The sequence below is a fragment of the Artibeus jamaicensis genome, unplaced genomic scaffold (genome assembly GCF_021234435.1).
Source record: "Artibeus jamaicensis isolate MK-2021 breed Jamaican fruit bat unplaced genomic scaffold, CSHL_Jam_final scaffold_1689, whole genome shotgun sequence".
Lineage (NCBI taxonomy): Eukaryota > Metazoa > Chordata > Mammalia > Chiroptera > Phyllostomidae > Artibeus > Artibeus jamaicensis.
Window position 1 is genome coordinate 12,499,357 of NW_026522029.1, and position 15,341 is coordinate 12,514,697.

General features: G+C 43.6%; 1 protein-coding gene and 1 long non-coding RNA gene across 4 annotated transcripts in view; one reads left to right on the plus strand and one right to left on the minus strand.

Annotated features, from left to right (window-relative positions):
- The window catches only part of LOC119054906 (uncharacterized), a 55,015-nt gene that overhangs the window by 25,036 nt on the left and 14,638 nt on the right, over positions 1-15,341 (plus strand). The gene's annotated exons all lie outside the window — the stretch shown is intronic.
- Positions 1-15,341, minus strand: part of AGL (amylo-alpha-1, 6-glucosidase, 4-alpha-glucanotransferase) — a 42,621-nt gene that overhangs the window by 18,819 nt on the left and 8,461 nt on the right. For all 3 annotated transcript variants that reach the window (XM_053655972.1, XM_037152955.2, XM_053655973.1), the window contains exons 3-14: positions 14,346-14,556; positions 13,645-13,811; positions 10,607-10,810; positions 9,298-9,479; positions 8,779-8,890; positions 5,755-5,881; positions 5,010-5,112; positions 4,822-4,919; positions 4,067-4,206; positions 2,852-3,039; positions 989-1,112; positions 246-409 (exon numbers count right to left, since the gene is read on the minus strand). In XM_053655972.1, coding sequence (XP_053511947.1) covers positions 246-409; positions 989-1,112; positions 2,852-3,039; positions 4,067-4,206; positions 4,822-4,919; positions 5,010-5,112; positions 5,755-5,881; positions 8,779-8,890; positions 9,298-9,479; positions 10,607-10,810; positions 13,645-13,811; positions 14,346-14,556 — 1,820 coding nt within the window. The remainder of the gene's footprint in view (positions 1-245; positions 410-988; positions 1,113-2,851; positions 3,040-4,066; positions 4,207-4,821; positions 4,920-5,009; positions 5,113-5,754; positions 5,882-8,778; positions 8,891-9,297; positions 9,480-10,606; positions 10,811-13,644; positions 13,812-14,345; positions 14,557-15,341) is intronic.

Consider the following 15,341-nt stretch of genomic DNA (forward strand, 5'->3'; position numbering starts at 1 on the left):
TGTGGGAACACACGTACCACGGAGCTGTACGCTTGAAACCCACAATCCCGTCAACCAGTGTCACCCCAACAAATTTAATTAAAAAATCAAGTAACACAGCATTCCAAACACCACATACCACAGTCGCTCACAATCTAACACACTACTTTGAAGTACGTGGATATAGTTTACACTAACTATCAGAGAACTGAATATCAAAGCGTTCAGCAAAATAAGGAAATGCAGGGAACAGACTGGCCGCTCACCACGATAGGACACTCGTTGTCGTGGGTGATGTCCATGAACAGGGCGTGGGCGATGGCCGGCACCAGGGGCCTCAGGCAGGGCTGCACGAAGGACCCCACGGGCTCGCCCCCGTACCGGTAAACCAGTCTGCCCTCCTCGTGGCTGTTATGTGCGCTCATTGCCTCTGCAAAGCATGATGGGACATTTAATCTTCGTTGCTAATGTCTAAGAAGAGGTCAGATGTCCTACATGACTGACTTTCAAAAGAAGGCCACATAAAGGTCATCCGAAGTCGCTTTAGATAATCACACAGATGTCCACGAGCTTAAGGGACAAAACAGTCTACTCCGTAATTTAACTGGGAAATGGCTCATGTAGGTAAACAGAAACTTGTGTTGTTCATTAGGATGTGGTTAGATGAAAATCTATGGGAATATAATCTAGAGATTATATTGTATTCCCAGGTAGTTGAAATAAAATTAGATTGATATGTTTTTAACAACAACAAACAAATGGCTTTGTTCATGAGTCATCCACTCATCCCGCTGTCTCTCCATTTAAAATGAGGTATTTTACCCCACAGTGGATGCTTTTGCTAGGAGAAATAGGCTGAGTGTTATCAGGAAATTTCATGTGGAATATTTAAAAGAACTTGAACCGGGTTGAAAATTACTAAGCGTTATACACAGAGCTATGAAATGCCTTTTAGTGCCCTGAACCAAAAGCTAGAGTTTCAGCTGGGCAGACACTTCCACGAGCCTACCTCTTATCAAGGAGCTGATGCCCAGCCGCGTCACGAAGACATTGTCCAGGTCTTCACTTCCCGTGAACAGTTCCGCCACCACGTAGAGATTGGGCTGCAGTTTCCGCGCAGCGTCCAGCATGTACTGTAGAAACCACAGTCAGTCATGTGACAGGAAGAAGAAAAGAAGATGGGAGGGAAGCAGAGGAGGCAGGACTAGGCATGGGTTCGCCGGGAAAACACCACGGAGCGAGACAAACGGAAATCCGAGAAGAATTTCCAAGTGAGTTTAATTGTGCATAAGTAAAAACACACACACAGACCGATATGCACAAGAAACAAGAGAATTTATAGAGAGAATGGAAGAGTTAAAAGGGAGATTGGATTTGGCACAGACCATAAGGACACGGGGGAGAAGAGAGAAAAAGAACAGTGTTGGTGCCATGTTAGAAGCGTGAACCACAGCAGCGGGGTTCTGCCAGGTGCCCCCATTTCCCGTGTGTTTGTCTCCGTGTCTCTGACTCCCAGGTGGCAGTAGCGTAACTGCTACTGATACAGTCCCTGCTGCTAAGCTGTGCAGATGGTCACAGACACCAGGCTGGGGCAGCTGTTCCCACGGGCGAGGGTAAACTCTCCACCAGAAATCAGACTGGTCCCAAAATGTTTAACCTAACGCTTGCATGAAGGTTAATGAGACAGTTGAAAGTCTATCGGCTAACAGGTAGGATTCTAGAGAGTTTTATAATTTAAAATTAAGGAAATTACGTTTTAATATTCTGTTTGGCCATAATGTTATGACCATCTTATAAGCATTTTTTTTTTGCTGTTGCTAAAGGTACAAGAAAAAATAAAACGGCTGTTTTTAGGGAGCTAAACAACTTCCACCACCTTAACGGTCATTAAGTACCTCCAAATCAAATCAATTTTGCCTCACGGGACTGGGAATACATACGTTATTACTGTTTTAAAATTAGAGAAAAGGCATTTTTCAGATAAGCACACACTTCTGAAGGACGCCGAGCTGTCCCGGGGAAGCGGTGGAGCTCTGGAAACGGTGGGGGAGGAGCAGCGGGGCCCTCGCAAACCTGCGAGACGTCAGGCTCTGAGAGATGTCAGGCGGGGGAGAGAGCACGGACATGGCCTTGCTAAGTCACGGGGAAAAGCCCGAAGAGGGGCTGACAAGCTTTATGTTCACGCTCACGCTTTTATAATTACAAAAAAACTGAATGGGGGACACTAAAAGTTCAATATGCTGTAGTGTTCGTGTTTAAACAATCACTATAAATTAATAAGCTCTTCAACTTCACAGTGGCTACCAATGTATTGAAGGCAACCTAAAAATAACAAGACTATTATAAGTTATAATATTTATCATTTATAAATGTTATATATTATATATTAGAATTATATTAACTTTGATCAATACAATTAGCATTATTAAATTATATTAAAATCAATATTAAATAAAACATATGATTGAATTATGATGGTCACATATTTTAGTGATATATGAATATTAATTTTTATTGTTTTAAGGTTCCAGCTAATACTATGAATTTTTTAGATTATTAGTATTAAATATTAACAGTATTTTAATGATATATGGCAATGTGGTTGTACGTCTATTAAAAGGGACGATTTGATCTACTTCCCTAAATTAGAATAAAAATCTGAACTCGAACCCCTTTATAGCCCAGTGTTCCGTAATAACCACATCCACAAACCCGGGAGAAATACGCAAACTACACGGAGGCTGAAATGCCACCAGCAAACCCACACTGGGGTCCAGGCAGCCACAGGAAATGCAGCACGCACTCCAGTGAAGGAAAGCTGGGGGGGAACACGGGGCTTGTCCTCCTAACGTGGCCGACGTGCTTTCCGTACCTCGGCGACGTGGAGCGGTGTGGAGTGGCAGTTGTCCAGGCGGACCCCCTGGAAGTGGGTCGCGGTTATTTCCGTGTATTTTTTCATGTGGGCCCACAGGTAGGGGCAGTCCTCCGGCCCATTCCCATAGCGCAACTTCACGCTGTCTCCCCAGCAAATCAGTTCTCTCCTGAGATAAACATCTGAACCTGTTGAGGAAGGACCTTGCTTTCAGTGATTTAAGAAATAAAACAAACAAAAAAATTGCTTCAAGGAAACACTGTTGTTTTTAAATCACATGGACTGTTTCCACCACAAACCATATACATATTGGTTAGACTTCTATCTCAAATGGTTTGGGATAAAATTTTTAAAACTTAATATTAACTTATAGCCCATCTATTTTGCAAAAATTCTTGCTTGTAGTCTCTTCTTGAATTTTTGCCACTAAGCAAACTTAGTGGCAAAAATTCAAGTTGCTTCTTAAAGGAAAAGAGTAATAGCAGTATCATTGGTCCTTTGAAGCTACAGGTCTGGCAAAAACATTTAAAGCTCTGTCCCCACTTTGCCCCCCATTTTGGGCAACAGGTGACATTGAATCCGTGACATAGAGCAGAGTGCATTCCTCATTTAGAATGGCCACAAAGCAGAGGGCAGAGATACTTAAGCCCAAAATTACATTGTTTTGATTTTAATGAGATTTAAAAGTTAAAATGATTGCCATTAAAACAGACTTCTAGTTCTGAAATGTTAAAACAAATATATCGATGGGTTTCTTGTAAATTCTTAGCAACAGAACAGCTATAGAAAAATAAGAGTTAGGAAAAAGTGAGAGCGAACCTAGAAACAACTAGTTACCATCAATTGCTATTCAAATAGTTTAATGCTCCTCCGGCTAATGAGTGACAGTATCTCTTGCAGCAATATAATGACAATACCAGTGGTTCCAACTGTCTTTAAACATGCAATAGAATGAACCTTTGCAGGAGAAAAACAGGTCTACAAAAGCCATTCTGTTTGAGGACACGGGTGGGAAGGGAAGAGGAAGAGGATGAACCCCATCCTTTCTGTCAAGCCTCTTCCCTCAAGCCGTACCCACCTCTGCTACCTTGGGGATGCGACCGTGTAAAACCCACTAGCCTCGTGGGGGGAAACAGACTAGAACGGTCTACACTTTGACCTTGCAGGGACTTTCTTTCCCTGTCCGTAGACAGTGAACACAGACGGCGCACGGACCTGGTTCGGCGAAGTTGCGCAGGGGGTCGTCTCCCATCACCCACCCGTTGTGCGCCATCAGAAAGCAGGCTCTGCGCGGCAGGTGCAGCAGGGACTCCTCCTCTGGGAGAGTCATCTCTTCAAACGGGAAAGTGAAGTATCTGTGGGGACAGAGCTAGGGGTCAAGTCCAGACCAAGAAGCTCGCTGGAGAGAATCCGAGTCAGCACCATTCCCGTTAAATTTCTTCCCCAATGAACAGAAGAAATAAGATTAGTTTGACACCACTCCGGGGAAATACATTTCATTATAAGTCAAAAATCTTCAGTTGACTTTTTTTGAGTAAATCGAGTAGAATTCAAGGAACAGAGAGAGGTAGCATGGTAATATATCTGGTCGACATTTTAAACAATAATTTACAAAATCTCATACTTTACTAATAAAGTCATGAGGTACTAATGTAACTTGCTATACTTGAGTTGCCGGGTCTATGCTACACGCTACTTGAAAGGAGCGAAATGTTTGCTCAATTTGACTGTCACCAAAATTGTTAGTAAGGACACAGTCCTCCAGGAACGTCAATGTGAGTAATTATACATCAGTTCTTAAAGATTTGCCTACCAAAATTAGTGAACAGTAAGCCTAGTAACCAAGTCAGAACTTCGATTCTCATTTAAGAAATGTAGCGAAGTCACCCATTAAAGAAAACATTGAGGCTGATTTCAAAAGTGAAATACAGTTTTTCACCTTTAATGAGAAGAAAACAAAAATGAAATACCTGGTAACTAACGGGTATTTCCTAGTGACAGCTCCTAGTTTGGGACCATGGCCAGCCAGTCGTTCGTAAAACACGTTTCCCAAAACGCAATTAACCGCCTAGAAAACATTAAATGATGTTAAGCAGTAACAACAGGAAGCAGTATTGAGACTCAGAAAAACCCCCGGCAGTTGGAACAGAGGTAGGACCTGCTCCTGATGATAGTTGATGAGTTGGTGTTTTTCTGAATTCAATTCCTCGAGCCTCTTCCGGAACCAGTGACAGCACTCGTCAATGGCAGCCGGCCCGTTGCTAGAGTGGACAGAGCGACAAGAACCCATTACGCGCGGCTGTGACCAGTTCCACTGTTCAGCCCTTTCCAGCAGCCGGGTGGAGGGGGGATGGGATTGGGAAGCAGAAGCCAAAAGTCACAGAACAGTGCAGGGAATCCAGCCAGTGAGACTGCAATGACCCGTGGGTGGTGCCAGGCAGGGGCTGGATTCCCTGGGCTGGTCACTGCGAAAGTCATGTGAATGTCTGATCCTGGGGCTGTGCGCCTGGAGCTAAGGTGACACTGTGTGCCCAGTGTCACTGAAAACTAGAAATGTATCGAAAGTAGAAATCTGTGAATGTTAGAAATGAAGAAAAATTCTAACAAGGGCCACAGAGTCTTTAAATATGTTCATCAGAATTTTAATTACCGCTGAAGAAGTTTTCTGATTGTAAACGTTTGTACGTAAGCCCACGGGAACGTGGACCAGTGTGCGGACAAAGGAGGAGACATCGTGTGCTCCCAGTAGTAGAGTCATGGCAAATTTATTTCATTTTCTGTCCGAACCGTGGCAGATTTACTTCATTTCCCATTCAGACTCAGAGTAAATAGTATGGAAACAACACTAGCCCTAAAGCTCTATAAGCAGCATCCCTCGTCACGCCCCAGGCCGCGGCACGTACTCGTGGGGGACGAAAGTGGCCAGTGCGATGCTCATGTCCACGGTGCAGCCGAGCCGCCTGTACTCAGGGTCCTGAAGGATCTTCAGGTGCTGCTGGGGGTCAGGCTTGGTTGTTGTCTGCCTGTTTCCTGGGGTGAAAAAGATGACATCACAAATGCAAATATCTGCAAGAAAATTACCACTGTTCCTGATTCCAATGACTAGTTTTTACATTTTTCACAGAAAATACAACCAATGTTTATTTCACAAGCATCCTTCCTACCTCCCGGTCCAGCCTCCTACGTACCACCTAACACACAGGTACAGTCGGAGGGAGGGAGGGAGAGAGGAAATAATGTTATAGAAGAAAAACACAGGGATTCCTATCAGTTCAGCCCCAGTCCCATTTTTCTACCAGAATGAGTATACACTTATCCTATACAGTTCTTTAGGGCAAGAGGGATGTCTGTACAAATGTCCCCCCAGGTTCTACACCAAATACACTAACCTCAGGACTTCTTTCCCCTCCCCCGACTGCCTTCTACTCTACGGTGAGTCTCAGGAACAAGCCGGCCTTCTTTGCAGTCCCTGAAAGCACATGGGTTTGTGTTTTCTTTTTTACCAACAAGCATATTCCTTATGTGATAATAAAAATTTAAAAAGTAAATAAATGTTCATGGGGGGAATTTTCATTCCTTTTCCAGAACGTTTTCCTGATCCATCAAGCATTGGCGCATGACTGCTTTTCCCGAGCTTGATTTTTACATGAACTAACTAATATTTCTAAAGAGACTTAGAAATGGCTTATAAAAGCACAGAGTAAGATAAAATATAGATTCTTCACATCTAGTTTCTGAGGTTCACCTGGAAGAATAAATCTATGAAAACTGCCCAGAAAGGTTTGAAAAAGAGAAAAAGCTGCATATCAGTGTAAATTATAAAACGAGCTTCGCTGTTGTTAGAGTGAAACACAGATCAGTGGCTGAGCCCAGGTAACACACTAGCATGTATTTCGTGTGTGACCGACCCTGTGACGTGTTATGGCAGTGCTCTGAATCCATGTAAAAGGATGAATTGCCATCAGTTCCTCATTACTGAATAAAAATAAAGTTAAATATCTTCTTCGTATAGCACCCAAAAATGAATCTCAGGTGTATCAAATGTTCGAGTGTAAAATAGGAGGATTAGAAGAAAGTACAGAATATTGATGGAGGCCTTTTCTACACGTGACATGAAGTCAGAAGCCAGGAGGAAAGACTGACAAATCCGACCACACAGAAAGACAGCACCACCATCAAGAAGAATTAAAAAATCAACGGCACACTAGGGGGTATATCAGAGGCCAGTATAATTAGGGATTGCCAATAATAATAAGTATCAAAACAATAACCCAATAGAAAAATGGAGAAATAACACAAACAGATAATTAGTGGAAAAACTACAAATGGCCACATGAGTAGATACCTCACTACTGAGCACAGAGATGTAAATTAAAAGGAGGGCCGTCTCACCTGACTGACAGATATGAAGACCCATGGCATCTAAACCCGATGAGGGTACAGCCGGCAGTAACACCAACAGCCACGACTTGTGTTGAAAAGCAACTTAACAATACCCACTGTAAACCTACCATTAAATTTATGTGCTCTCCGACCCAGTAAATCTGGGTCTGACCATTCAGCCTACAGACTTACTCATATCATCATGTAAAACAACATGTACAAGGACACGTTTTCTGTACTGCTGCTTGGAAGAGTATCAGTTCCACTGTGCTCCCCACCAGAGGGGTGTCCAGCATCCGGTAAGCAGGGGGTTCGGTAAATACGCACTGAGTGGAAGCAAGAATGAACGATGGAAAATAGCCCATCTAAAGACTAAAGGAATTCAATCAGGTTAAAGCGGTATTGCTCTTTAGAGGTTCAAAGAAAGAACTGGCTGTAATAAAATCATATTTTCAATTAAAAGAACAAGTCGTTAAACAGTCTGTATGCTGTAGTCTTATTTGTGTGTATATCAAACAGATCTAACTATAAAACTTAGGTACACACGCTATTAAGATGTGTATGAAATTTAAATTTCTGTCAAAAAGACTGAAAAGAAACAATTGGTAAGTTCCCTGTAAGAAGCAGGTTTGGGGGAGAGGAGGAAGCCAGTCTCTTTATTTATTATATTTTTGCACCGTCCGGCCTTTTTTTCCTTTACTGTGAGTGCACATCATCGCATAGAAGTAATGGAGCTTATAAACACGAGAGCAAATAAGAGAGAGAGAGGCCCTGCGGGGAAATGGAACCCGAGGGGAAGTTGCCACCAAGCACTGATGCTTGAAGGCTCCACAGGATGCTGACCCTGAACTTTGCCGACCTCGGCTCGACTCCATTTACTGCTGGGCCCTACGGCACCTCTACTGCCTGGGTGAGGAGGACATTTCCTTATTTCCAGGGCCAGACTAACAGCAGATACATTCTGCACAGCCTTCCTAATTGGCCTCCTACGGCCCCGACTTCCCTTTTAGCTTTTCCTGCCCTGCTTTCTGGGGAACGTGCCGATCCATTGACTTCTCACAGCCCATCAGGTCCCTCAGTGATGACTCGGTTCCTTTGAGTTACTGGCTAATTCTGGGTCGGTGCCACCAGCAATGGGAGCCCTTAGCCGTAGAGGCTCTGCCCCAGCTGGAGCCCTACTTGAACGACAGAGGACTGTCACGGTTTGTTTCAAAGCCTCTTCCGGGGGCTTCTTGCAGCAGAAACGCTCTGCTTGCTTCCCTCCCACCGGTGCACTGAACAAGTATATAGTGAGCTCCGCTGCATTCCGAGCGTCGTGCTAAGGAGACAAGAGTAAGACACGGTCCTCAAAGGAAATAATCATGTTACATATTTTTACGACATGCCCTTTGAACGATCAGAGAGCCTCCAAAGCACAGTTTGGCAGTATCTAAACAACACAAATATCATATAATAACTAATGCAATCACGGGTTAATCAAGAGGAAGAGTAATATGAAATTTCTTAAAATCGATAGGAGCACTACAGTGTATACCCTAAGTTACCTTGCATGAGGAGTCCTCTGAATTGCTCAACGGCTTTGTCCACGTCCACTTGGAAAAATTCCCAGAGCTGAATCTTGGGAAAGACCTCTTCCCAAATTATTTTTCGGATGCACTGAAAAATTGCAATGGTTCAAAATAGATACATATTTAAAATCTTTTTTTAAAAGATTTTATTTATTTATCTTTAGAGGGGAAGGGGGGAAGGAGAGAGGGAGAGAAACATCAATGTATGGTTGCCTTTCGTGCGTCCCCTGCTGGGAACTGGCCTGCAGGGAACCGGCCTGCAACCCAAGCATGTGCCCTGACTGGGAATCGAACAGTAATTGTGTGCTTCGCAGGCTGGTGCTCAATCCACTGAGCCACACCAGCCAGGGTGGTACATATTTAAAATCTTTCTAGGAAATATCACCGAGGCTATCCACAGGCAGATTCTACATGACGTTCACCCCCACACCGAGCCGGAAGTTCAGGACCCTGCTGACTTGGGTGTGAGCACGGCACACCTCTGTACGTACTCACATTCATCTGGTAGTCGTTCTCGATCAAGGCGGGCACCCCCTTCTCTCTGTATCTCCCTCCTGCCACGTCGCAGGACAGGTGCCACAGCGCTCTGTCTAGGACCCAGGCAGGTTTCAGGTGCGGAGAATTCACAAGGTTGTACGCACTCTCCGGATGCTCCTGGATCCACTTACTATTAGCAGCTTAGAGAAAAAGGGAACACAAAGGCAGACCTTGTAATAAACTGAAGTTAGCATGTTAAGGTTAAAGGTAAAGGAGAATGTCACCATTGACCCCTCATTTTCTTATATGCGAGACATCACTATATTATAATGACACTGAAACATGAAAAAGAAGTTTCGGTTGTGGCACCCACTGTCCACTTTACCACCCATTTTTGTCTTCTGTTGTGGGAATTTGTTATTGATAGTAGGATGCAACACGGATTTCCCAACGCCATTGCAAGAACACATTTCCTGTTATGGCGGGGGTTGAGAGGGTTGTGTCCCCAGCCTGTGTTGGTGGTCCTTGAGTCAGTGACATTTCCGAATGCTCCTTGGAAGCCTGAGGGACATCTTTCCCTGTCCCAGCCTCAAGTTCTCTGGCCCTCTGTCACAGCAGAAAGCTCCCTGCGTCTTCAGCTCTGGCTGACGTGGCCCAGCGCTGGCCATTAGGCTCCAGGCAGGAGACAGTGTCCTTTTCCATTTACTCTCTCCTGCCTTTGGTCTCCTGAGCGAGGGGATCCTTTGGTTCTATCTCCCACCCTAACGTTAGTACTTCAAGGTCACGTACACTTTTTTCCTGCTTACTCATTTCTTTCTGTGTATTTTTTTTGGAGTGGATGGAGATATATTGTATCTCTCCAAAGCTAAGAATACAAACACACGTCCTGTCTAGAATGCTATTTCTCTAATGTCCGCGCGGTCCCTGAGTATCAAGAACGAGTGTCTTGAAAATCCAACCTGCGTCGGCTTCCACTTTCTCCCCACATTCTCTGCAAACCACAGCATCCGGCAGGTGGCTGGGGTTACTCCAAGCCTCCTAACCATGAAGCTCAGTGCTCCGTTCTCAACTTCGTCCAATTCAGCCCCTGCAACCTGTACCATTCCTGCTCAGTCCTTCCTTCATTTACATGCAAATCCTTACATTTTGATTACTTATTGAACTAACACTTTAGAGTTCTTTGCAAGACAAAAAGTGCTATTTTATAAAGTGATCTTTCAATTGAAGGACACGTGTCATTTGTGTTTTCAATGTTATATAAAACCGCAAGGAATGAAATAATTAGAATATTTTCATCACAACTAACGGTAGTTAATAAAGCTCATACCAGTGTGATTGTAGACCACATCAGTAATACAAAGAATATTCCATTCCTTTTTCAATTTTTCCACTAGCTGCCCAATGTCATTCCAGGTACATTTTTTATTAGGTCTTGAAAAGTCGGGGTTTAATTCCAACTGATCCGCAAGGGAGTAGCAGGACCTGGACTCTCCAAGGGTCTGCAGCGGGGTAAAATGAATCATGTTGTAACCTGTAGCGCAAGAAAACAGAGAGCACTGTGAAACAACAACAACCACCACCATCTAAAACTAAGCTTCCTTAAGTAATTCTAAACAGATGGCAACCATGGTACGAGAAAAGGACTCCAGGACTTCAGTTCAAATGTGGGCTGCACCACCAGTGACTTCCAGCAAGCCCACTGAAGTCTCTCAGGATGTGGGCGTGGTCCCACAGAGACAGAGATCAGGAGACAATGCACTGGAAGGAAATCGCACGTGGTGCCTGTTACTGCTAGGGGCTCAATGTACACTTGTTGACTGAACAGATTTACATGTAGAAAATATAACCTCTGCAAGAATGTCAGCGTGTCTTTCTCCTACTTTTAAAATGTATTTTCTTGATTATGCTATTACAGTTGTCCCAATTTCTCCCCTTTGCCCCCCCCCCCAACGCTGCCTGGTATTTCCCTCCCCTCCAGCAATCCTCCACCCCCAGTCCATGTTCATAGGTCATGCGCATAAGTTCTTTGGCTTCTCCATTTCCTATCCTATTCTTAACCTCCCCGTCTATTTTGTTCCTACCAATTTGTGCTTCTTATTCCCTGTACCTTTCCCCCCATTCTCTCTCCTCCCCCTCCCAGCTGATAACCCTCCACGTGAGCTCCATTTCTGTGACTCTGTTCCTGTTCTAGTTGTTTGCTTAGTGTGTTATTCGGGTTCAGTTATTGATAGCTGTGAATTTGTTGCCATTTAATGTTCATCGTTTTGATCTTTTTCTTCTATAGTTCCCTTTAGCATTTCATGTAATACTGGTTCGGTGGTGGTGAACTCCCTTGTCTGGGAAGCATTTTATCTGCCCTTCAATTCTAAATGATAGCTCTGCTGCAGAGAATAGTCTACACTGTAGTTCCTTGCTTTTCATCACTGTGAATACTTCTTGTCAGTCCCTTCCAGCCTACAAATGTTCTTTTAAGAAATCCACTGATAGTTTTATGGGAACTCCTTTGTAGGTAAAACTCTGCTTTTCTCTTGCTGCTTTTAAGATTCTATCTTTATATTTAAACTTCAGCATTTTAATTATGATGTGTCTTGGTGTGGGCCTCTTTGGGTCCAACTTGTTTGGTTCTCTGTGTGCTAGACTTATATGTCTATTTCCTTCACCAAATCAGGGAAGTTTTCTTTCATTATTTTTTTTCAAATAGGTTTTCAATTTCTTGCTCTTCCTCTTCTCCTTCTGGCACCCCTATGATTCGGATATTGGCACCCTTGGAGATGTCCCAGAGTTTCCTTAGCCTATCCTCATTTTTTTTTTAGTTCTTATTTCTTCTTTTTGTTCTGGTTGATTGTTTATCTCTTCCTTATGTTCCAAATCATTGGTTAGAGTCTCAGCTTCCTTCCCTTCTCTGTTAGTTTCCTGTGGATTATTCTTTATTTCACTTAGTGTAACCTTCATTTCTTCCTTTATGTTGCTGCCATAACTCAAGGAGTTCTCTGAACATCCTGATAACCAGTATTTTGAACTCTGCATCTAATAGGTTGGCTATTTCTGTTTCACTTAGTTCTTTTTCCGTGGTTTTGTTCCGTTCTTTCACTTGGGCCATTAGACTTTGTCTCCTCAATTTGGCAGCCTCCCTGTGTTTGTCTCCATCTACTCAGTAGAGCTGCTTTTCCTCCCTTAGTAGCATGGCCTATGTAGAAAAGGTATCTGTAAACGGTGTGGGCAGAGCCTTAGGTAATTGCCAGGGTGGGCCACCCACTCCACCCCTTTGTGGCTGTGTGGGGAATGCCTGAGAGGGGACAGTTCTGCCACCTGCCTTGTGGAGGTTCACCGGGTAATCATTCCATTTCTAGTCACTTCTCCCCCTTCCCGTGTGTGACTGGCACCCCTTCCAGCTGCTGCCCCAATGGTGAAGCCTGGAGTGGGTGGGTTCGCGTACGTTCTAAGACCAAGTTGGCTTTTCAAGTGGCAAAAATCCAGCCATTTTTTCTGCCACCCCAACCCCTGCTTGTTTTTTTATAGGCAGAGGTAACCAGAGATCTATCTTCCTGGTGCTGGAACCCTGGGCTGTGTGGTCTGGCCTGGGGCTGGGATCGCTGGCTTCTAAGGTGTCCCTCCCCTTGTCCCCTGCTGCTGCAGCTGCCTTTCCAAGTCACACAGCCTGTCCGCCCATCTCTGTGACTCCGCCCCTCTGACCAGTCTGGATGAATGTGTCTTCTTTAAATCCTCAGTTGTCAGACTTCCATACGGCTTGATTTGCTGACAGTTCTGGGTGTTATTAGTTTCCAGATCTGGCTGTAGTTCTTTCGATGCTTGTGCGAGGAGGTAAATCATGTCTGCTCGTGCCTCCATCCTGACGGGAAGTCCTCTCTTCCTCCTACCTTCAATGTCCCACAGCACTTATGTTCTGTTTTAGTAGTGACAGGGAACTTCTCACTTCTTTCTCCACACTATATTCAGCTTGAAAGGGGGGAACTAATATGACCGTTGCAGGTTTCTCTTGGTGTGTTTGGCCCCCTTTCACAAAGAAAAACAGCTAACCATATTTGTTGACTTAGTGATATATAATGATAATACATTTTCCAACGTATTTTAACAGTGTACCACTAATTTTTATATGTCTAAGTAAAGTGGAGTCTTAGAAACAGTAATGACCTTCTTTCATCACAGAGTTTCTTCATTTAAGTTGAGCTACATAAAGTGTCGTTTTAGTTAAAAACGGTCAAGCATCAACAATTTCATATCGCTGCATCTATTTATGTTACTAAATGGACTCAGAAACATAATTAAAAGGAGACTCAAAGCCTTTAAACCTGTACCACAGGTTTTATTCTTTAAAAGAAGGCAAGAAAGAGCGCTGGACATTACCCGACTCCTTTGCAACCCTCAGGCGACTCTCCCACTCATCGAAGGGCCCCAGGCACTTCGCTAAAAAGGTCTGGAGGGTCACACAGTCCAAGGGCAACACCTGGTTATCAGCACCAACTCGTAGAACAGGGTCCACAACTATGTAGCCCCCTCCGCTCTTCTCAGTCCTAGGGGAAGAGAACAAGATAAAAGGTTCGCAAGTAGTGGTAGGAAAAAAAAAAATCCTCACCTAATAGTCTGACTCTGTAGCTGGAAATGATCTGTTCCAACTGAGAGTGTATTTATAAGCACATAAAATCATTTAAAAAGCTGTAATAAAACTCAATGAAAAGCTAAGTTTTACCCTTTTCCAATCTTTATATAATAACAGTACAATATATATAATGACCAATAATGTTGCTTTAAGGAAAAATAAGTGTACTAAAATCTGTCAGCAATAATAAGAGTACTGAAGTGAATACCATCATCTAATTAGGTTGCGTGAAAAGACTTGTATTTAAGCTGTAACTTAAAAAAATAATAATACTTTGGATCTGCAAGGGGCCTTCCAGCCGCTTCCTAGAAGATCATATTCTGCCTGCATCTCAAGACATTCCTGGAAAAGCTGCAATGTCATGGTTAATATGGTCCCTTTTTACAAGGTAGATAAATTTAAATTACAGAATAAAGTTCTTTGTTTTTATTCAGAACATCTCACTTACCCTTGAAGGAAGTAATACTGAAATGACCCGGCTTGTTGAAGGTTAAGTTTACAGTACTTATCAGAATCATCTTCTCTTTCTAATGGATTCTCCCACACCAGCGAACGGAACTTTTCTCGATTAAATGTTTCTCCGGGAGATGGGTAATTAGTGTGCACAGTAACCGCCTTTCCCTGTAAAGTTGGGCCTAATCGGAACTGCAGTTCAAACCCTAAACAGAAAAGCACATTTCGAGAAACTTATTGCAGGACTTACATTACCAAAACTATGATTTCTCAACCATGTTTACAATAACTCCAAATACATAATGCTGGTTTGGGAACTGCTCCATCTCCAGTTCAGCTGAATTTTATATTTTAACACAGAGTGCACATCAGAACAGACAGAATACATGAGATGATCCAGGGCATCAAACCACAAAGAGATTCTTTGAGAACCTCTTTGATTCTTAAGAGATGGAGAGTAAACAAGGTCAGTTCTGTAACGTCCCCTGCCTGCTAGCTTGAAAGAGTTTCCAAGTTGAGGCCCAAGGAAGGACGTCCAGGCACAGCTCAATCCCCTCCCCGCACTGAGGGGACAGAGCTAAGGATCTGCAGGGACCAAGGAAGCCAGAGATTGCAGATGAGAGTAGTGGGTGAGGGGAGGAGGCTGCCCAGAGAGAACCCCCCAGATCTGAGAGGACTCCCTTGAGTATTTGGCAGATACTGATCAGCTCACATCCACAGGGAAAAGGGAGAGAAATAGTATTTGTTTTTACCAGGTAGACTGAAAAAATCATAATTCACAAGGCACTCGGTAGAAAATTCAAGAGGATCGTGCTTCAGTAGTGTGAACTAAGGAGGCCCAGCCAGGGCATAGTTCTACTCTGCCTTAACAAGTTAAAAAGGCAGAATTCAAAAGAATTAAAATAGTGCCAACAAACTGAACTTCATTCCAGAACAAAGACCAAGAACATGGACAAGAATCCCAAATTACCCAGCACCCAGCAAGGTGAAA